The sequence below is a fragment of the Enoplosus armatus genome, chromosome 17, assembly GCF_043641665.1.
Source record: "Enoplosus armatus isolate fEnoArm2 chromosome 17, fEnoArm2.hap1, whole genome shotgun sequence".
Taxonomy (NCBI): Eukaryota; Metazoa; Chordata; class Actinopteri; order Centrarchiformes; family Enoplosidae; genus Enoplosus; species Enoplosus armatus.
Window position 1 is genome coordinate 18,197,692 of NC_092196.1, and position 23,949 is coordinate 18,221,640.

At 43.1% G+C, this 23,949-nt stretch overlaps 1 protein-coding gene across 1 annotated transcript in view; it reads left to right on the forward strand.

Moving 5' to 3' along the window:
• Positions 1-23,359, forward strand: part of ngfra (nerve growth factor receptor a (TNFR superfamily, member 16)) — a 25,339-nt gene extending 1,980 nt beyond the window's left edge. Inside the window, exons 2-6 of the mRNA XM_070923808.1 lie at positions 538-700; positions 7,631-7,993; positions 15,677-15,917; positions 17,299-17,516; positions 23,307-23,359. Of these exons, the coding sequence (XP_070779909.1) occupies positions 538-700; positions 7,631-7,993; positions 15,677-15,917; positions 17,299-17,516; positions 23,307-23,359 (1,038 nt within the window). The remainder of the gene's footprint in view (positions 1-537; positions 701-7,630; positions 7,994-15,676; positions 15,918-17,298; positions 17,517-23,306) is intronic.
• Positions 23,360-23,949: the final 590 nt, after the last annotated feature.

A 23,949-nucleotide genomic window follows, 5' to 3' on the forward strand; every position in this document is an offset into this window, starting at 1 on the left:
GGTTACAGTTAGACTTGTATCTAAGCCAGGGGATGGGTTTGATTAAAGTGAGGAGGTAGGTGGGAGGGAATGCACTAATCCCACAGTCCTCACAAGTATAGAAGAACAAGTGTGTGTGTGTGTGTGTGTGTGTGTGTGTCACGGCTGATCGGAAGCAGGGGTTGACGTCCAGCTACTCTCACCTTAAGACAGTAATTAGGACGGGCATGTGTATAATGTCGCGCACACATGATTTTATGGTTCCTGCAGCGTGTCAGAAGTTTACTATTAGAGCTGATGTGCCTGGGGGGGGGGGCTATTAAGGCTGTTTAGACGACTGCCTCCTTGAAAGTGCGTCTCATTCAGGCGGGGACGACGTGATTTATGATGAGTCCTGATAGCGGTTGGATGTGAGCAACAGGTTGGACACCTGGGACCCATTTTCATCAATTTGTTTTGCTGCGTGTGTTTAAGCTGTGAAAGTTTGCTCTCTCTCTCTCTCTGTGAGTGTGCGCATGTGCAGATCTGACGCGCTGTACCGTTGTCCCGCTGTGCCAGGTGGCGTTAGTGATGGCGTCGAAGACGGAGCGGGCGGTGCTGCTCCCCTGCGACTCCGGCCAGTACACCAAAAATGGAGAATGCTGCAAGCAGTGTCCACCTGGGGAGGGAGTGGTGAGGAAATGCGGCGCGAAGCAGACGGTCTGCTCCCAGTGTTTGGACAGTGAGTGGAGCGTTTTGTCTTTGTTTACATCTAACTCGTACATGAGCTGATGAAAGTCAGTTCAACCAATGAACCAAAGAGTTCAAATAAAAAGTGTGAACTTAAAGGTTGATAAAATCATTAAACAATAATCAGTTATTAGCCATTAATATAAACAACTTCTGGGTTGCCAGGTTGGGAGAAATGCCTTTGGCTCACTCAGAAAAAGGCATGTGAAGAGTCTGGACCACAGTCCATGTATTAAAAATAAACTAGACTTCATGAAATGTTATACAAACACTTTTACAATTTATAACTGCACGCTCGATGGCTTATTAGGAAGAGAGAAACTCTTGAGTATTTATACGAAACAGAAGCACAGCCAAAGGGATTTTTGGAAACAAGTTTCTTTTGCAAAAGATGTCCCACAAATTACTGACATTGTCAGTTTATTGTACTAAAACTTACTTATTTGTCCTCCTAGAAGTTTGCAATAGACAGAAGATTGTAAGAGTAAAATACTTCATTCAGTAAAATCTTGGAAATAAGTAAGATAATCACCAATTTCAGGTAAATACTAAAAGTTACAACAACTTACAACAACTTATTATAAAATTGTCAGTTTTATGTTCTGAGGTTTTCTGCCTCTAAAATTTGTGGTGTTCTAATAACTAATAATAAATTACATTTAAAACACTCGACAGCAACACGTCTTCCCACAAACAGCATCCATCGACGTCACTGCCAACAATTTTGGTACAATGTGGTTCCAATGAAATCTGCTCATAATTAGGGCAAAATATGTTTTTTATGTCACTCATTTGGGTGAACTGACCCTTTAATACATTAGAGAACTAACTTTTAACACCAAAATGCTAAAACTGCTAAAGCTCCACTTCCTGAAATGTGTCAAATGTAAAAGGATTAAATTCAATCTGGAAACAATCTGTATGTCATCACCAGCATTACACACACCCACACCCGATCAATGCAAAGTTTCTGCACTTACATCATCTTTATTTATACAAAAGCATTCATTTTCTGTGCCTTTAATAGCAGCTCGGACCCTGACCTCCAAACAAAAGCAACGTTAAAGCCAAAACAAACTCCTATTGTTCAATTTGCTCATTTATATGAAGTGTCTGCTTTTGCTTTATCGAGTGTCCCGAGATATAAGGCAGGAATTCATATGTTTGATGCCTGTAAGTGGGTCCAAATGTGGTCGCTTACAGCCCGGCTCAGGCTGTGAACCATTAGCACTCGCTCTACAGACCAGGGCTGGGAGAGGTGCCAACACCACCAACGCCTCAGAGAAGAAGAAGAAGAAGAAGAAGAAGAGCAAATGCTGCAAACAAATGTCTTCTTCCTGCAGCTCTTTTTGCCCTTTCAGATGTTGGTGTATGTCAGAGCGCTATGTAAACGTCAAAGTATAGGTCACGAGCATCACCGCATAGTTCAGGTGGAGCTGAAGAATTGGGACGAGACAAACGTGTTACTTACCTGTTATGAGCTTGTGCGCATGCTAATTGTGGGAGTTTGTGACAGACGCAGAGCAGAAATCCAAAATTAGGCTTGTTTGGACGTTTAGCTCTGAACATTGATTGATTGCATTAATCCATTCAGACGACACGTGTAAACGCTGGCAAATGGTGCATGTAAACAAGACGCTGCGTAAATCTCTTGAGCAAACGCTTTTTGACCAAAGAAAATTGATACTCTGATTATACTTGAACTTGTGAACTTCTTTGCACAACAGATGCTAATCTCCGTGGTGTGTTACGTTATTAAGGATCTCAAGTCTGGCATATTTCACCCGTTTGAAGTTTTTTTTCTTCCCCTCGAGCTGTAGCAATGTGTGCAGGGACGGGGGGCCAGTTCTCTACATGCAGAGCGCCACCGGGTAAAAAAAAGAAAAGCACTAAAAGTCAATTTCACATAAACCAACTCAAATGGCAAACAAAGTCAATGCAGCGGCGTGAAATTTAGGCATTCGCTGTGTGCAAAAATAAGAGAAGTAAAGTGGACCTCTCGTGCTTTTGCATCAGTGTGGTTAAAACTCCAGTCACACCAGTAGATGGAGGGTGAGTGAGCAGAGTAATTAGTAGTCATCATCAAACGTTGCATGTGACAGACTGGAGCAGGAAATTGGTGGAGTGGAGTTGCCTGGAGTCTGTAGAGAAACACGTCGCAGCTTCACAAGCGTCTGGACTTTATCTTTGCTTTGACGTCAGGAGGAATTCATCCTCCACATATTCCTTTTCATATTCCTGCCGTAAACAGTGGCAGACGATGCGTGGACGTAAACCGCGGCTCTGTTTTCCTGTAATGTGGACTGACCCGCAGGACTGTACTTCTGATGGGTGTTTTTTTATTGTCATGCCACCACACACCAGCGAATCCCAAACTTGTGTCGTGCCTCCTCTTTTCTCCATCCTGTACTCGTTTTCCTCAGCCAGCCCCCCCCCCTCTCCCTGTTGCTATGACTCATCGTCTGTATTAGCGGATAAAATGGTATTAGAGAACCAGGCACCAAAGGGCACGATCTGCTCATTCATCATGCATACTGTTACATCAATGCATCTTTACTCATTTGATCCTGCTAATTAAACCATATTGAAAAGCCTATTGTGCCTCTAACAGTGAACAATTATCTTGCTCTGCAGTACAGGAACAGTATTCATCGCTGATAAACACTCAACAATTAAGCTCAAATACCCAGGAGGTTGCATTCAATTTCCGGTGCAAATGCATTCTCATTGGTTTCAATATTGTTTTTGTTTCAGCAGATAAAATCTTAATGTACCTGCAGCCCACAGGAGCACAAACACTAAAATAAGGCTGAGTGAGATTTATATGGAAGTTAGAGGCCGAAACGTCGACCTTACCTGGAAAACTGCTATAAATAGATTCTCTAAAGTGCAGAAATGAATAATTGAAGAGTAAAATTCAACACATCCATTTCCTGTTTCATGTTAAATATGGGTGAATCTTTATTTACTACGACCCCCCTTAATTCCCCACTTCCTGACAGTGGAACACCCCCCCTCTCCTTCATGGCGTCCCGATCCCGACTCGGGACGAGTGCCAGCGTCAGCAGCACTGAAATATTTATCAGTCTCCTCCACTTTTCTCTGCTGTCACGAGAGACGAGACAACCGGACCTGCCTCACTTAGTGAACCATTCAGGAAAACTTGCCCTGCAAACTGACTGAAGATCTGAGAGAAAAAAGGCAGAGCCTCATGAGTCAATGTAGCGTTAAAGAAGAGCCCCGCTGGCCGACTGGACCGGGGCTCACTGGGGATTTAAAGGAGGAAGGAAAGTAGAATCACAGCCTCGTCTGGAACAGAGCATCAAGAATCGCTTCCAATGTCGGATCATGAGGGATGAAGAAAGGGGAAATGGAGATTTTCCTCTGGCAGGTCCTCTGTGGCAGTGGCAGAGGAAGCTTCTTCCCTACATGGTCCCCGAACACCAACACCAAAAACAAAAGCTCAGCGCAGGATACAAGAGAAACTGTTGATTGTCAAATTACATCTTTCCTCCTTTGGTCTCTTAATAATAGCTTTGGTAATATCCTAAAACACCTGTTTCAAATCTGGAGGGAAGCTAAGTGGACCAATGAAGCAGGGCGATAATTACACACAAAAATGTTGCATGTTCCAAAAGGCAAATAAAGCCGTCACGCAGCTTTAAATGTCGGTAATTTATCTGCAGTCAGCAGAGGGTCAGGAAGAAAATGGTGTCTCCGCCGAAACGTGGACCCTGACGCGCTGCGGGAGAACTGGCCGTCCTCGCTAAAAGCTTACACCTAAAGTGCTGATTGTGGAGATCACCAGGCAGTTCCAAGGCCGTCCAGCGCTACATTATTGATGACACTAATGGGACCGAAACACATCAGTGTTTGGAGGGGGGGTCTTCATGGGGCTGAAGGGGCACATTTTAAGTGCATCGTCCCCCGGTACACAGCCACGTCTCCCTTTACCAATGGCCGTCTTTACTGCTGAACATGAAAACTCGGATTGCTGACGTGCTCTGATCATCGCTCAATTGGGGGCAATTAGAAAAAGGACCATATTTTATTAAAGAAGACACTCCGTCTGATTCTTGATGGCCTTTTATTTTCTTTTTTTAGTCTTCAGATGAAAGTGCTGACACATAAATTAGACACACACACACACACACACACACTCCTCTCCTGCGCCTGTTGAACCCTCGGTGCACATGGTCGCGTTTAGACGTGTTTACACACAAGGACTGGAAAGGGGCTTGTGTGTGCAGGTTAAAATTAGCAAGGATGCCTGCGCGCTGTGGGATAATTGAAATGAATGAGGAGAGCTTTGCTGGTCGAGCCTGACTGCAAAGAAAACAAAAGCTTCAAGCTCACAAATTCAAATAATTGTTCGCCTCTGAGGTCTGTTATTTGTCCGGGTCTGGAGCGCTCCGTCAGTGTCACTGTCCTCTAAGACTTCTGCCTCCAGACAGTAATAAGAGCAAAGGGGTGATGACAGATAGACAGAAGAAAAAAACACAGAATCTGACGTCGTTTGTGTCTATCCAAGAAGGAAACTGAACTCACTTACATCCCCGACTGCCCCATTTCCCCTGACCCTTCCCCTTCCAGTCGTACATCAGCACTTCCTCAACACTTTGATCTCTAAATCATGTTTCCTAGACTCGGCTTGGACTCTCCAGACCACCCTCAAAGACTGTTTCCGATTGAGTCACAGTCGCCAGATTCATTCCAGCAAATTGAGCAGCCACTCCTGCTTGTTGGGCTTGTTGATCTGTCTTTCTGCCTACTCCCGACCTGTCTCTAAATCATTACCTCCGTCTGCTCCGCTCAGCCTGCCTGTATAATGTGACAGCCTTCGTCTACGGCTTCTTAGCTGTGCTGCTGTTTACAAGGTGTTTAGAGCTTCAGTCTGTGCCAGTGTTTACTTGCCAGAGCCGCTTACGACGCAACGCAAGCGCTGGGACATTGCTGCAGGGCTTTTCACACTGACAATATGCTGTTGTTCAACACGACACCCACTAAGCAGTTCTCATGGAAAACACACACTCAGACATATGCATATGCAGATAAGAGTTGCGCAAAAAAGTCCCACATATGCACACAGACATGTGGCTTTATTTACAGCCACACCAGTTTATTTCCCTGTAAGACAAAGAGCATTTAAGCAAAGTTTTTAAAGTGTTAACTTGCTTCATTTTGCGCAATCAAGAGTGAAACAGGCGGTCTCTGGTGTCAATTTAAGAGTTTACAAAGCTGTCTCGACATGCATTCTTGTCTCATACTCTGATTTTGTGAAGCGTTTGTGCTGGATGGTGGATGCAGAACTTCCTGCCCCCCCTCTAATGTTTTCTGTATGCAGCAGGAAGTAAAACGTCCCACACTGTGTCGTTTCTCTCGGCACTGCAGCTCCTGCAAGATGACCGCTCTCATGTTAAGCACGCCACAAAAAAAAAAGTAAAATGGGATTTGGAGAACAGTGTGTCTGTAGTGAATCTGAGCCTCTCGACTCCACTTCCATCTCGTTCAACCACTAAAACACACTCACAGGCGACCCCCCCCCCCCCCCGCCCTCAACTGTATGCATAATTCAGCAAGCATCCAATTATATCTGAAAATAATTCTATATGAACATGCAATATTAATAGATTACTTTGTGCCCCTAGGAACTCTCGGTGTAGGAATAAGCTAATTTCAGGTCATCACTTCCTCAGTGATGAACTCTCCCAAATCCTCCTGATGCAGAATGTTCGTGGAGAGCAAATCTGAAGTGTTTGAAGTAATTGAAAAGCAGCAGGCAATTAGTCAGCATGGCTTTTACCTCCTCCTGTTCTGCACAACTCAACTGTGGTCTGTTTTCTCTTTTGCTCACAAGCCTTAAAAAAAAATTATGTACTGCAGTGAAGTTTGAATGTTTGACACAAACCAGAACTTCTAGTCTTTATGCTAAGCTAAGCTAACCTGGTGCTGGCCAAAGCTTTATATTTGGCATACAGACATGAGAGTGGTATCGATCTTCTCATCTAACTTTTGGCAAGGAAGCGAATAAGTGCATTTTCCAGAAAGTCAAACTCTCCCTTCAAGTTGTAAAAGACAAACATTTAGTTGATGAGTGCTTCTTAGTGCTCGCTCTTTGTTTCAGCTGTTTACTGAGAAAGTTTATTGTTCAAAGCTAGAAAAGTTAAACGTTGACTTGATAAACAAATATGTCAAAGGCTAATAGCTTCATCTAAACTGACTGAATGAATGAATTAATCATTAGCAAGAACATTTTTAGGTTATTTGGTCAAACCAAATATTCTACACAGGAACAATATAGTTATTATTAACAAATTAAACAGCACAAAGTGTGATTGTTTTCCAAATATTTCTCTTGTATGAAAGAGATAAATTATATTATTGTAATCCAAAATCTATGTGTTTAGATGAGTTTATATGAATCAATGTGAATGAAAAATGTACCCAGAAGTGCCTCATTTTGTCAGAATGGCTGAGCTAAAGCCTTTGAATATACCCAAGTGATCGCTTCATCACTTTTAAATACAAGTGTTTATCATCTGTGCATCAGTGTAAGCTTGTCGATGCACCTGCACTTCCCTCTGTGCGTATGAGATTAAAGCAGTTTACTCAGCGCAGCACAAACACATTGGGATCGATATCGTAATGAGCGCAGCAGGCTTTTGACTCGCTCCCCAACAAGAGCACCTTTCTCGTCCCGGAGCACAAATCACTAAGAGCCCAGTGGATCAATGTGTCCTCCCTTCTAATGAATGTGCAGTAAACATGATTAATGTCATTAGACTCACTGTTTATCCCTCTGTTTATCTCCTCGTGTTTCCTGCGCTCTCCATCTTCTAACCTCCTTTTCTCTTTGCCCCCTTCTCTCATTTCCTTCTCATTTTTCTGTCTCGTCTCCGTCGACCTGTCCTCTCGTCTGCAGGTGAGACCTACTCAGAGAACTACAGTCACACAGAGCAGTGCAGGCCCTGCACCGAGTGTACCGGCCTGATGCGGATGGAGACGCCCTGCACCGACTCCAACGACGCCATCTGCGTCTGCAACTACAACTACTTCTTCGACGCGGTATTAGAACAATGCCAGCCATGTACGGTGTGCCCGGCAGGCCAGGGTGTGTTCGCGCACTGCGATCACAATCACGACACGGTGTGTGAGGAGTGTGTGGACGATACCTTCTCTGACCGGGAAAGCTCCCTGGACCCCTGTCTGCCCTGCACCATCTGTGATGAGGAAACTGAGATACAGCTGGCTGTGTGCACACCGGACAGTGACTCCGTCTGTCATAGTAAGTCTGCAACACACTCAGGTCGCTTTCACACCTTTAGTTCAGGTAACTCGGTCGTGACCAAAGAAAAGAAAGAGCTATATTGTTGTTTTGGTCCATTTCGTGTTCAGACAGGCTTATCACAAACAAACCACGGGGTCATCGTGCCTCACCAGCATCACGTAGACTCATGTAGAAGTTTAAACTAGTTCTGAAATGATGAAAATTAACTGGCATTAACTGGTTTTGACTATCGATGAATCGTGGCTGTGTTTTTACAAGAAAAAATGCCAAACATTGAACTAAATTGAGATAGTGAGAAATTGTGATTTTTCACATTTTCTCTCTCTCTCAACCCCACCGGTCAAGGCAGACGACTGCCCACCCAGAGCCTGCTTCTGCTCGAGGTTTCTGTCCTGAGATAACTTCTGTCATTAATAAATACAATTGAATTGAAAATGAAACCAAACTACTAAAACAGTAATTGATTACAGCCCTAATTAAAATAAGCTGCACTCTGCTGTGTTGTTTGGTCCATATCAGAGTTGAAGTGACAGCGTTCACACCAGCCAAAATGAACTGAACCAAACAGGCAAACGCACCAGAGTTTGTTTGAACTGCAGCAAATGGGTTAGGTGTGAAAGCCCCCTTGAAAGAGGACAACAGCAGACCACATTCTGCACACATTTTTAAAGCCATCATACATGTCTCAATAACAGTCAGAGGTCACTGCTGGTCAGGCTTTCAAATGGCAGGAAGTTGAAAGTTTTAGCATTAAAAGGTCAAAGACTCCTGCAGTGTCAACACACATGAATAATCTGGTCTCCCACAAAGCAGAAGGCAGCGTGCAAGGAGTCGAGCTCCTGGTATCCAAGAGCAGAGGCAGCTTGTAACCAAGGAAGCTGTAAATTCTCTCAGGCCGGACGAGGCATGAAATTGACCTCATCAGGGGGCAACCGGGCTCAAGTCTGGGAGGTAAAATGTCTTAGGTGGTGTTGCTCTCAGTTTCCGTGATAGAAATCTGCTATCTTTCTTTAAAGCAACATCAGATAAGTGAGGACTCTAGAGTAAGGCTCGACTCGTCAGTACTCGCAAACAAAAACAAACTTTTCCAGGCTGATTTCCGAAGAAGTTTGTGGTTTGTTCGTGGGAAATGCGCTTCTCCTTCCACGAGGGTTATTTTAATGCACGAGAGACACGTTGCGGAATGATTAAATGCTTCGAAGAAAACTCTTCACAGCAGGAGCACTTGCTAATGCAGGGCCTTTTATCGATCTCTTGAGTGCATTACCAGTTTTAAATGAACATTTTGATATGCTTTTGAATATGAATGTTGGGTTTTAGATGAGCTGCTTTAGAAGGCTGACTTGGTTGGGATTTCACAGCCTCGGACGCTGACAGGTATTTGGATCTACCAAGTTAATGAACCTCAAAAATCTGTCAACACCCTGTTGCAGTACAGTGGATGTGGTAGCACCCCATGGAGGGTGTAAATTGCTCTTTTACTGGACTGTAATAGCACTGACAGGCAGTGGAGAAATGCACTGGGGAAAGATAAGAGCAGTAAAGGTAGATGAGGTGAAAGAAGGGCTAATAACAGGCGATGACTTACCACCTTTAATTCCAACATCTCTGTGTGACTCTAATGACAACAGTCTGTTGGTCCGTCTGTTTGACTCAAATATCTCAACAACCATTGGATGGATTGCCATGAAATTTGGTACAGCCATTCATGTCACCCTCAGTATGAATTGTAATAACTCTGATGATCTCAGCTTTTCATCTAGCGCCATCATCAGGCCAGAATTCAAATTTGTCTTTGGTGAATGACCAAACTCATGACATTCTCATCAGGCTTAGCTGTACTTTGTGGTTTATGCCGATTAGCCAATGTTAGCATGCTAACATGCTTTAGTTGTGTTATGTAACCAGGCGATGGCCACTTCTGTGCCAGCTCAAGATCAAAATGTTAATCATATATAGGACAGAAGCAAAATAATCATCACTGCAGTATTCAGATTTCCTGAATCAAGCAGCAAGTCTGAAGTTGGAATCTCTGTAGGATACTGCAGTCCTGGAAGCAAAGACCCCAGATTCCCCATATATCTAACCAAGACTTACGCTGACTACATTAGCGTAAGTCTTGGTTAGATATATGGGGAAGCCAAGTCTTGTTCCTCAGCAAGACTGGAGGAAGCCATGTCCACTCAGAAAGACCCATGAGGCTGTAACATGACAGGACTGACAGCTATCAAAACAAACTGCACCCTATGCCCAACGACACACCCAGAATATCTACTGTATTCTAGACATATCTGATGTACAGCAGGCCACAATACAGCCTTTTGCTGCCCATTTAGCGCCCACCCATGCAGCTGGTCTCACCTCTGACCCGTCTTGTCCTGGGCAATAGTTATGTAGCAGCAGTGACGGTGGCGACTGGTGATGGCACGATAAGTGACCTTGTGGGACGTCCGTTTGAAAGGAGAGCCCTGTCATATAGCACCAGTGGGCCTGTGGGTAATGGCTGTAGTCACATGTGGTGGTGATGATGTTTCCAGGCCTTCCATGGTGGTCTATGATGACAGTGCATATAGATATGTTTTCCGCAGCAAACAGGAAGCTGCCTCGCTGGAATTCCCATGCTGTCTGTGTATTTGTTACACGAGGAAAGTATTTTTTAATTCCTATCCTGCTGCCTTTCTCTCTTTTCTGCAAGTGGTAAAAAAGATATGATTGGGGTATTTTCAAATCCCTAAACCCCGGTTCATATCCAGCTGTCACCTAGTGTCAATTACATGATACGGTGACAGAGGCAGAAAGAGAGCGAGAGAAGGAAATAGAGATGAAAACAGACAGAGAGACCTGCAGCATATGTGCTGTGCTGGTATTCTATGCTGAGGGGTCGATATGAGTCCTGGGATTTCTTCAGCTCATGCTCAGGTTTCGCTGAATGACCTCTATGAGCACCCACACTCGACTGCAGGACACACACTCACACACACACACACACAAACTCACAAGCTTAGTCCTCTCCGGCTTCAAACACAAAAACACTCTTCATGAGCATCCAAAATCAATACAGCTGATAGCAGGCTAATACGGCACATGCATGCTGTTCCCTCTGCCAAATGCGCTTTAACTTCTAAATGTTTCATTAAACTCCGGACACCACACATGTGTGAACGCCTTTGATCTTAAATTGAAAACACCTCCTCCATCTTTTATTGAAGGTCTCTGTCCGTTTGGCCGCAGTAGAGCTTTTCCAAAAAGGTGCAGTTCAGTCTCGAGCGTCCGTTTGAGTGTTTGTCCTCGAGAAACAAGAGAGGGAAAGATTAGAAAAACAGATAAAGGCAGACTTCTCTTTATTACCCCGCTCATCACTCTCTCTCCATCCCCCGTTCCTCTCTTCATTCGCTCTCGCTATCTCTTCCCACAGTGGCCCTCGAGTGGCCGGGCTAGCAGAGTGGTGGAAGGTGGCCAGTGTGCATTCAGTGCCTTCACCGCTGCAGTATAATTACTCCTGCTAATCAGAGCACTTTACAGCAGCTTCTCTGTTCATCTGCACCCCCTCCTCACTCTCCCCTAACACTCTGCCTCTCTGTCTGCCCTCCCCTCTGCTCTCCCTATTAACCCTCCCTAACAGAAGACAGAGCACTCACTTGAATAATTTGTAGTACGTGTGTTTGATGGATGTGTGTGCGTCAGGCGACAAACAGGAAGATTGAGATAGAGGCTGAGCTGAGACAGAGGGAGAGTGTTTGGCAGCTGATAAAGAGGTCATTGTACATGTGCTGCGCCTGATAGTTGCTCATCTCCACCCTGAACCGGCAGCAGCCAAGACATCAACCTCCGCACAAGACCCTGGGGTTAACTTCACCATAAAGACCTCAATGGCTCATAAAAATTAAATCTTTTTTTCTCTACCTCTCATCCACACCCCGATAATAAACACATCTCCCTGCACACACAGCCCCACGCTCATAAAATCCTGGGCTAGTTTTATTTTGTTTCATGAGTGTTTTAAACCCACTGAAGCCAAAATGAAATTGTTAAAGCTCCACCGCCGCCTATAAGCTCCCATTCTGTTCAAGCAGAGGTATGCAGCCTCTGGAGCCCAGGTTTATCCTTTGGTCTGCAGCCAGATTTGTTTTCTACCTCAGCCCAGAGAAATAGAGAGAAAGAGGGGGAGTTACGATAAAGATGAGTACTCTGTACTCTCTGCATTGAGTCGGTGTTATGTGAAGTAGACTCCCAGGAGACTCACAATGAGAAAGGCAATTTACAGCAAGTCCTGAGGTGCGACTGATTCATGTATACATCTGCATGTGGAGAACATTCATTGCACCAAATAAAGGCACTTAACAGTAGTGCAGGATGACTGATAGCTCAGAGTGGTAAAGGAAAGGCAGTAAGGACCGCTGCTTCTTTGACAAACTGTATATAACGCCAGACCGTCTGCACACTTTCACTCACTTTCACACCTTCCATTCACAATTTATTGTATTTGCGAGCTCGTGTTGCATTGCTAATACCATTAGCCAGTCCTGCATTAGCTGGATGATGTATGGCGGAGCTGAAGAAACCTGACTACATCCCAGGAAAGGTCAACAAATGCATGTAATACAGACACCCGTGTTCCTCTGAGCGCTCCCTCCTTTTAGACAGATCCGAATCAATAGCACCGCTTTAAATAGGCCTCTGCATTATTTCTGTGTTTCTAAGTATGGCACGCACATGTGCTGGATTTTTCTGTCCGTGAAAGATATTTTCTACCATTTCAGTAAGCCAATCCCTCCCACGGGAGGCAGGAATGCCCCGTCATCACCACGCAGACAGATGGACCAACGTGGACTCTTAACGACCAACAGAAGTTTTTCTCATGTCCACATAAGTTGCCCATCAAGGTCCCATCGGACTATTAGAGCGAGTAACTGCGTCTAAATTATGCAACAAATCAATGCGGAGAAACTTGACTATCTGCCATGTCAGTGAAAAGAGAATATATGTGTGGACAGCCTTTGACCGTGATGGTCCACTGTACTTTTGTTTTTCTTCCAGACTGTCATCTGATGACATCACTGATAACGCCTCGATCACTTCATACATTTCCCCCCCAAATTCCTCATTTAATTTTTGGGAGAATTCCAGTTGGTCAACAAAACAGTTAAATGATTATGGGACACTAACTCTCTGTGTGTCCTAGTAGGTGAACACCATCATGTAATCATTCATCTCTTAATGATTACAATAGTGGTTTATATATTTTTTAGATATCTGTCTCAGAGATTTATGCTGTCACTCGACTAGAGTGGAGGTGAGTGAAAATGGTGCTGCTAAAAGCAGTGAAAATATCATTAAAAAAATGAAACAGCATCATGTCTTTGCAGTGAAGTACTTTCCAATGGAAACCTGTGACAGACAGTGAGGTCTGTAGGAGTAACGAGGACATCGTTTCTGGAAAGACACACTGCTGTTGAATTATTAAAATGTAATTTTTCAATGCTGTGAGCAGCACAAATTCAATTTCATTCACCTCCAGTGAATTGGGGTGGAGGCAAAAAAATGTAAGAGGCGGATATCTCAAAGCCTGCACAAATAACATGAAAGTATCTGCAGTGCTAGATGCCAGCGGAGTTTATTATTTGAGAGAAACGACCCTTTGAGCCATTTCTAACTTTTCAAGACACTTTTTAAAATTTCAGCCATGATTTGAAATATGTAGGCTGTGGACTGAAAGAAGTGACCTAGTATTGATATATGTAGTAGGTGTGTACTGAATGAGTAAATGTACTGCATCAGCAATGAAGAGTGAAAGCTGATTCTAGTTACAATACGTGGCAACCAGTTAGTAATCTGATTCACTCGTTCACCCCTATAAAACAGAACAATTTGAAAGTAGGACGCCCCCTAAAGTATTTGGGATTGGGCGTCCCAGTCTTTGGCCTTGAAGGAAGCCTCAGGGGTCTCCACAGGGTTAATCCTGTGAGCACCAGTACGAAGCTAATGAGGAGCAGCCTGAGGTTCTGCAGGGAATTACAGGCTCAGATCTGAACCAGGCTGCACATTCTCCATCCCCACCAGGCTGCTGAGCTCAGAGGAGTTTTGGTGTTGGCTGGACAGGCCCTCTCCTTGGCCTGCTGTACCGTACCCTGAGGGAGGGAACAATGTGCAGACTACTCTCTGAGCCTTTCTGCCATCTGACAGATTCACTGCAGTGTTCCTTACAGTGCTTTTCAAAACAGAACCATAACATGACAGGACTGTAGAAGAGATTTGATGGATAAACTGTGTTTTCAGGACAAGTCATAGCCATCAAAGTGGGCATGGTGCTGCTGCGATATGCGGATTTACATCGAATCATTAATGGAGCTCACAAAGAAAGAGGAAATAGGACAATTTATGAAAATGAGTCTTTCCAGGCGTATCTATGATAGAAACCAGACCCATCCAGTAGCACAGAGCCTCCCTGCCTCTGTGGCCTCAGCAAAGGATACGCTCAAAGTGATGACCTCCCTAAAGCCCCGGACTTTGTTCTACATGGATCCATATGGCCTTAATGTCATGCAGTGTGCAGAGATCACATAGATGGGGACGTGGTGAGAAGAGACCTGGTGTGCAGGGCCCAGGCCTGGTGAGGGGTGGGCTAGTGGGTGACAGATACTTACCCCCCTCGTCGAGGAACATTTCTTTTCTTTGTGCCAGAACCCATCTGTCTATCAGAAACAGCTGCCATGTGTGTGCAGTGTATCAGACATCTGGTTGGGGACTTGGTGACTACATCCCAGCAAAACAAAAGCTCTTAGAGATAAAATATGGAAGTGTCTTGTCACGATAGGATTTCTCTAACCGCAAGGCTCTGTGGATGTTGGTCTGTTGGTCCACCACTTTGGTCCAGAAAGATCTCAACATCTTCTGGATGGAGTGAAATTTGGTACATATTCATGGTGCCCAGAGGATGAATCCTAAGAACTTTGATACTGATTTGTGGTTTTGAGTGAAATGTTTCAACAGCTATTGGATGAATTTGGTACCGATATTCATCTCCTTAAGTAAGAACTGTAATAACTTTGGTGGTCCCTTAACCTTTCATAACACCATCATCAGGTCAAACTTTTAATTTGTCCATTTTGTAAATTTATTATAAAATTGTCTGTTAAACTAATGACATCCCATCAGCCTCACCTGCACGTTGTGTTTAGTGCTAATTAGCATGCTAACACACAAAACTAAAATGGTGACCATGGTAAACATCACACCTGCTGAACGGCCAGTGGTGGAAAGTAACTATTTACTCAAGTACTGTATTAAGTACAATTCTAAGGTATTTTTACTTTACTTGAGTATTTACATTTTCTGCTACTTTATACTTCTGCTCCACTACAGTTCAGATGAGCCAGAAAAGTTTTACTTTTTTTCCTCTACTAGTTGCTTTGTATATTCAGATTATTAATACACAATAAACTGATGACGTATTATTATACCCAGCAGTATATAAAGTACTTAAAACTAGCCCGACTTTTACCAGCTTTTGCATCAAAATGATGTATGCGTCAATAGTTAATAGTTATAATATAATATATATTATTCTGAAATGGGCTATTCTGCATAATGAGTACCTTTAAGTATATTTTAACACTTTTGTATTTTTACTTAAGTTTGTTTCTTTCTCAGTCTCACATATGCTCCTTTTCTCCCACACAGATCCTCTCCTCCCGACGTATTTCCCTCCTACCTCCGATATGGGTCTGTCTCCACCCTCCTTCACCAGTTACTTCCTCCCTGATGGCTCCGACAGCCCGCTGCCAGGAGCAGAGACGACCACGTCTAGCGCCGGCTCTCCTCGCTTCCTCGGCCACGGGCTCAACGAAAACCTCATCCCCATCTACTGCTCCATCCTGGCCGCCGTGGTGGTGGGCCTCGTGGCCTACATTGTTTTTAAGAGGTCAGTTGGTAGAAAAGAAGATGAAAAGCTGCTTTGTATTTAAAGACATTAGCACAATTGGGTTTTGCACCTCAGCCACAATATAATCTGGCACAAAGAGGGTAAACGGTGATGGAGATGGTGTTGGATAAAGTGACAGATGTTGCCTCGGGCCAAAGAATGGCAGTAATGTGTCTGGTGAAATATTCAGGCTTGCCATGTTCAAAGGGGTTTTGACCCAATTCTAGAGAATCAAATGTACCACAATGAGTTTTTCAGAAAACCAACCCACTTAATGCATTACAGAGGTCACACACAAAAACACATATGCGAGGATACACAACCACACATGCGAGCACTCATACAGACAGATACAAGCCGGGGCTAAAACACATTTGAAGCAAGTAAACAAGCTCATTAGAGGCATTGATTGTTTGAAAAGTGCTGACCAGGGGAAATTCAAGTGCCAGATTTATCAACAGAGTCACGCACACATCTGGCTAGTACACCTCATGTAGTCTACTTACATCATGCATAAACAGACAGCAAATTATGTGAACTTCTGTAATATTAACACTTGGTGGTGTTAACTGTACTGCACTCATGAATATCTTAAACATTGATCCACGAGTCATTCATCTTCTAAAGCTTTCTCATGCTTTTTATGAGCATCTTATTATAGTTTTCTATTCTGCCCAAAATATACAGCATATAATACGCGGTTCACAATGTTGACTCCATAGAATCTTAAATATGCTCTTGATGGCTGAATACACAATATTGTGCTAACAGATTGAGGTTATGCTACATTTCCCAGGCGAAAAGTCAGCATCCCCGCCAGCTGATATAGTATGTTTTCAGTTTAAATTGTTTTGGGTGATGAAGACTAACTGATGTGTTTGGCAAATATGGCGCTATCTCTGGTAATGTTGGCTAAACTTCCCCAAATCCGCTAACGTTAGCTTAAACTCTGATAGCGTCCAGGACCAACTCCTACAAAATAGGGAAATACTACTGTGTACAGTAGATGCTTGTCGGGAACAGGGCTTTTTTTTTTTACGTAATCTGTAACCCAACAAACTGACGTAGTTGCTCCCTTGGAAGCACTCAGTTAATGTAGCTAATAAGCTAGAAGACAGAAAAAAAATATATATATATGTATAGAAAATGAATAACTTGATGAAAGTAGACGTGATTTAGTTTAGAATAGTGGCTGTTTGCTCACTGAGATTTCTGTCACCTCTACACCACAGTGCCTCTCAATATCTGTCAACAATCATAGCTCAATCAATACGACACATAACTCCTGTGAAATCCAAATATATAAAACTCAGGTAGGATCACGTAACCAAATTATATTGAGCGTATTGTTATCTTCCTCTGACATGCCACTTCTCCACAGGTGGAATAGCTGCAAGCAGAACAAGCAGGCAGCTAATAACCGTGCGGCTACAAACAACCAGATGGTGACGCCGGAGGGAGAGAAGCTGCACAGCGACAGCGGCATCTCGGTGGACAGTCAGAGTCTGCAGGAGCAGCAGCAGCAGCAGCAGCAGCAGCAGCAGGCCCAGGCTGAAGTCCAGGCTCAGCCCTCACGCTCACACACACAGGAACAGATAGGTAGGCCTGAAACTCGCTCTTTATTTACGATGGAACCAGGGCATTACGGCAGAAATCCAGTATTACTGTAGTGTATCGTGGTGGTACGATCATATTGTGTTATCTTTTTTTAAATTCTGTTGTCAAAATGAATGATTTAAAACAGAAAAACAGTAGCTTTCTTGCATACATTTGCCATATTGTGTCCACTTTATTAGGTACACCTGTACAGTCTAATGCAACCCAACACAACTGCTCTGACATAATGTCTACTTTTAGGATTCCTATAATGTTCAGTTTTGTTGACGTGTTAATGAATTATATGTTTTAGCATTTAGGTCATTGTGAACGATGGTGTTGTGCTGGACTGCGTTATATTGAGAGGCGTTTCTAATAGTCTGCCCCTCCTCATGTATGTAAATGGAAAGGACACCTCTCAGTATGATGTAGTCCAGTACAACATCACCTTCAACCGTGACCTCATTAATAAACATATAACTGAACACATATTCTGACAAAATCACCAAAAACTGAACATTATGAGCTCCATAAATAAAGATGTTATGGCAGAACTGTTGTATTGGATATCACTAGATTGTACAGGTGTACCTAATAAAGTGGCCGCTGAGTGTATTTTGAAAAATATGGAAAGGTGAGTCAACACATTTGCATCTAATATCTGTTAAATATAAATACATTTGATACGTGATGACTGGCCTTATGTTCATCACAGAAGTTTAACATCCAAGTCTGAACACATTCCTCCTTCATACCGTGGTGTCCCAGCTGCCAAAGAAAGTCATTATCAATTACATCAAGATACTCTGCTGAGATTTTCTGAAGGTGTGTGATGGTTTTCCAGCACTGTGAAAGCCTTCTTCCTCAGAGCAAAGACACATTTCTGGGGAATGAGATCAAAAACAATATATCACCTAGAAGCAGAGCTAACACCTTGCTGCCAAGAGCACATAGGTGAGGCCAAATCGTATATGCACTCATGATGTGTTAGACTCCAGGAATGTAGAGATTATTATAGTGAGGCCCTGCAGTAACATGAATGTGAGGCGCACACTGAACATTAGACACATTTCGCTGTATACCTTTTTAATCACAAATGTGGAGGTATACCATCAATATGAGGCTAACATATTCAGCGCTAACAGACGTTTGACACAGTTTCTATCTTAGTGTGCAGTACATACAACAAATATAACGTATAAGGAAAGTGCGTAACTGCATATGTTTGAGCTATATTTGCCGTTGCTACTCTTACTACTCCTCTATATCTATATTTGTCTCTCTTTGACTCATGAAGTATTTTGGTTGTATGTGTGTAGGACAAACTTTTCCACAGTCTTTCAAGCCAGACAAAATCGAATAGGTTTTGTGAGATTAACTCAGTAGATCATGTTTGGCTTGGAGGGATGCACTTTACTGATCTATTATAAAGCAATTTACCATGCGCTTAATTTACTTCTCTCAGTGCAGTGCATTGCGAGGGAGAATCAGAGTGTTTGGTTTTATTGTTTTTACAGTTATCTGTAATGCATGGAGATGACTTAAGAAAACTAAAAAACATGTAGTAAAATATTTCCCAATCTCTTTTAATTAATCATATAGTTGTATTTAAAGGATGAGTTACCAAAACCAACAATTCATTAATATCTCAGCCCACTTGTTCCTCCTGAAGATGTAAAGTATTCAAAATGGGCCACAGATATATAGTTTCACTCTTAAAAAAAGGCTACGTAGTTTCTTTAAACAGCTGGGCACTGTAGTTTTTAGCAAACGTTCCTCAAACTGGAGGAAATAGTGTATTTGTTTGGGACTATTTTTAGCCGCAGATCAATACACATTTGGTGCTGCAGTGAATATTTATGGTGGCAGGACAGTAGACAACAATGGAGGTCTATAGCACAAAGGAACAAGTTATATCCGGTTTTGTCCTCAGAGACAATACTTGTTAGTTGGACCAATTTATTGTTTGGGTCTTTTCATGGAATTTGTTTGGAAAAAAGTGAAAATTAGGGAATTATTTATTAACTAGATTTCAGATCTGTTAGCATTCATGAAAATGTGCCGATGATGCATCCAAATCTTTTCGTAAGTTAGGAGATTTCACTCACTGCCCAACTCAAAAAATTGAGGCTAGGTGCATTGTGGGGAATCTGCACAGAGTGGCTTTAAAAAGAGGATAACCTTTAAACAGCTTTAAGAATAGAAGCAAGTGCTGCAGGAATGAGATGTGACCTCTGTAGAACAGTCTGCCTTCCTTCAATACTCCAATAGCACTTACATTAAAGAGATTTAATAGAGAGAGTTCTCACTCGATCTATACACATAAACCTGAGAGGCTTTTTACCTGAAGAAGAAGTCTCAAGTTCAGTCATGATCTTGTTATTCATTCAGTCATTCATGCTTCCCTTGCCATCTTTCTCTTTAAAGGATCTCATATGTTTCCTTTCAGTCTGATTGTGAATTATAGTAAAGCTATACAGTGACAATAATGTGTAACAAGCCAAACAGCTGATAAATCCTCCGTCGAACAATCCCCACCACTGTGTCTCTCCTGGGATACCCATTACATTCTAATGAGGCTTGAGAAAAGCTCATTTTGTTTTTGTGTTTTGTTGGAGTCCCCCTTTCCATTCTTCCACTTGACAAATACAAAGCCTGCTGCACGTCGAAGAAAAGAAGGAATTTCTTTTGGAGGAATGGCTCGGGATTGGTTCATTGAGAAGATGACTGCCCCGTTAACCCCGTCGCCTCGTTAACTGATTGGCTCATTAGCAGGTGTTACGAGACGGGATCCAGGCCGGGTCTCACTGCCTTTCAAAATCAGATCCTGCATCAGTGTTTAGCACGTGCTAATTGGCATTAGCACCGTCTGCGAGTGCGGAAGCCATTAAAAAAAGGCAGCAAATGCTCTCGTGCTGGGCGTCCTTGGTTCTTCCACAAGCAACTGGGTCTATTAAAATACGCGAGAGGGTGAGAATATGCACAATAAATCCACGATAATCGCAGGGGGTTTCCTGTTTCCAGCGAACCATATTTTACTGCCGGCTAAAATAATGGGAACACCTCCAGTCAAAACAAGTCAAATAAGCTTTTAAAATAAGAAATAGAGCAATGAAAATGTCCCGCGTTTTGACTGACAACATTCAGAGAAGGTATTCCCTGCATGAGTCACTGGTGAGCTCCTTCGTGAAGAGTCCTCGGCCTCATTTCTGTCTACTCATCTCCATTAAAAAGAGCCGTCTATCTGTGCAGCACCCCTCCCAGCCCCCCGCAGCCTCTTCTGCTGCCTCCGACTCGTGCATATTGAATGTGTTTAAAATTTAAACAAAACTCTAAGCCCTCACTCACATCGCCCATCCGTGCATCTCTGTCCTGTGTTTGACCTCACAGTCTACACAAAATGGAGTCAAGGCAAATATCGGTCAGAAAAAAAAACAATTTCAGCAGCAGGTGTACAGCACTACAGCAACGCTACATCAACTGCTATCGAGGGGTCGCAGTTTAGTTTAACGTTTGTGATTTGGGACGAGAGCCTGAGGTGTGAAACATAATACATGGAATAATGTAGCTGAGTCATGTAACAAATTACTAATGCAGTTTCAGTAACCGAGGACCGATGACTCATGATTGATAAAACTTCTCCGTGTGGATGTATTCCCACCATTGTTAGATGACAACAACATTAGACATAAGCGATATCATTCATTTAGAGGTTCATTTAGAGGTGATGGAAATATTTCCAGGAACTATGGAGATACATGAACTAAACTCAGGAGCTACACAAAGAAGTAAAATGTTTCACTGCATCTGAAGAGCTGCGGAAATTAGGCAAAGTAGCGCGATAACAGATTAAAACAATATTGCATATAACAAAATTACTAAGTGTTGTATTTTTATTTAAAGTTACCCAGCTGTGATTGTTGAGTTCATGTAATGGAGGAGGAAAAGTAGGCTGAAAACTGCAGTGTGAAAGAATGTGATAAAATTAGGTTATTATTAATGTTTTTGTAGCATTTCTTGTTGGGAAGTCACAAAGTCACAAGTGTAGCTCAGTGAAAGATCAACAAGAAGTTTCCATAGGAAGTACGACACAGTAATTCATCTATGAACATAGAGTCTAGTCAAGTCTAAAGAATAAAATGCATTAACAGTTAGCCCTACAGTAAATTAATAGTTAGGTTACTCAGAATGTTGTATTAGCAGCACATTAGCCTCAGACAGCTAGTAAAATAGCTACCTGTGAATGCATTAACAAACTACTGAATGTTCAGGATTTCAGCTAACACCAAACTGCTTCAAATATTGAGTGTTTCTCTGTAACAGAATTTTAAAGTTTTCAGGTCCTTTAAGAATTAACATTGTCTTAAAACAATACCCCCGAAAAAGATGCAAAATGACTGCGAGCGAAGGGGCCTCTACGTGTCTGTTTCCAGGGGCCCATTGACTCGTAATCTGTCCGTGGAATTTGGGGTTTAAATGGAAAAGTAATAAAACAAGTTGTGCAGTGAACCTCTGCCCTCATGGAGAGATAAGTAAAGAAGCAAAATTAGTAACAAGTCATTTTTTTAATTAGTAAAACAGTCCCATTGTATAACTTTTCCCTGGGAGCTCCATCTCAAATTCAATCCCAATCAGATAATTTGAAAGCTTTATCGTGATTTAAGGTCCAATCAGGTTCGCCTGAATGTGCTGATTGAAAAAAGAAAGAAGAAGCCGGTGAGAAAGCTTTGCTGCGAATGGGAGTTCATATTTCAGTGCAGATTGATCTGGTTCAGTGAAAGACAGCTTGTATTGATTCTTGCAACGAGGTTGGACTCTATAAAACATCGGACAGCCATGTGGCCATTAATATCTGCTCTGCCAGCATGAGGTGCAACGCCAGTTCAGAAACAGCTGCATTGAGGTATAAAACACTGTGCATATGCCTGAACCGTGTGTGTTACAGATGGCTTTGCGCTGGCCAGCGTCAGCGTCTCTCTGCTCTTTGTCACTGATGATGCCTGCAGAGAATCTGTTTAAACAGGAAGGAAGAGAGAGGAGCGCTATGGATTGTGGCACCGTCACTGGACAGAATCAATGTGGACAGACACAGTGAGCAGAGAGGCAGCAGCCCAAGTGTATGTGAGAGTAAGATATGGGGAAAAATACAGGTTTTTAGGAAGGGAAAGGAATGAAAACAGAAGGAGGGTATGACGTTATAAGTCGACAAAAGAATCCCCCTCTTCTAAAGCTTTAAAATAAACCCCCTTGTACTACACTTCCCTGGCACAAGGATGCATTTATAAAGACCAGAAAACACCCACCGGACTCGGGGGTCCTCTCAGAAACGCCTCTGCATTCCCGAAGCGTTTCCATGGATTCTCTCAATTGACAGCAGGTTAAGAGGTTTGTGGGAAAAGAGAGCATTTGTCTCCCATCCTCATCCGGCTAATGACTCCAGTTTAACAGGTTCGGATGAGTGAGTGACACCACAGGGCCCCCTGCAGGGAAAAGTGTGATTATCAGAGTTGTTCCACGCAGGAGGACTTACAGAATGTCAGTATTTTGGTGGGCAAGGAATTTAATGAAAAATATTTGGCCATGAATCAGAAACTAATCAAAAGACGTCCCTCTTACTAAAGAGGAGCTGCTCAGTGGGGAACAAGGAGACTGAGTGGGAACAAGTGAGGAGACGCAGAATAAGAAAAAGGTTCATGTTGAAAAATGAACCACCGCTGATTTAAATATCACCACAAATATCACCTGTGTCTTCTTCCAGCACCTGACATATTTCCTCTTACTTTCCCTCCGCAGTGGTGAGGGTGGATGGCGGCCCCCAGCCTGACACACCTCCCCCTGAAGTCTGAGGAAGAGGGGGAAGACGAAGAGGAGGCGTCAGAGCTGAAGACAGGGAGAGGAGAGCGGGGACTTGAACCGTGGACCAAAAAGAAAGCAAGGGGCCCACATGGGAATGTAAAACTGACTCTGATTCATATGTGAAGTGGCCACAGAGCAAAGACTTGACTTGTATGGACCTCTCAGCCCCTTTGGGCCACAGTTTGACTCTTCATCCCTGCATATAGAGTCCGACTCTATCTATCAGTGTGCCTGGTCACGACCTCTACGGCAATATCAACCACTATCTGTACCAAACTCACTGCAGATACATAACCATAGATATATGCCAGTGCATCTCCTGTTAACTGACTATTCCAGTATCTAATATTGACATAATTCTCACTAACTGCCAACTTAGTGTCCTCTGCCCCTTTCTAAGCCTTCCATTTCCTCTCTAATTCCACAATCTCTGGCTATGAAACATATGTGCCTGAAAGGTAAATAGGCAGGAAGGCTCTCCATTATCTCCTCTTTCTTTTCCTTGTGCATCAAAGGGACCTTTTTTCCCCAGAGAGAGCAGCCTTTTCCCTCTCACATCTTCCTCGGTGGCGTCCCACTC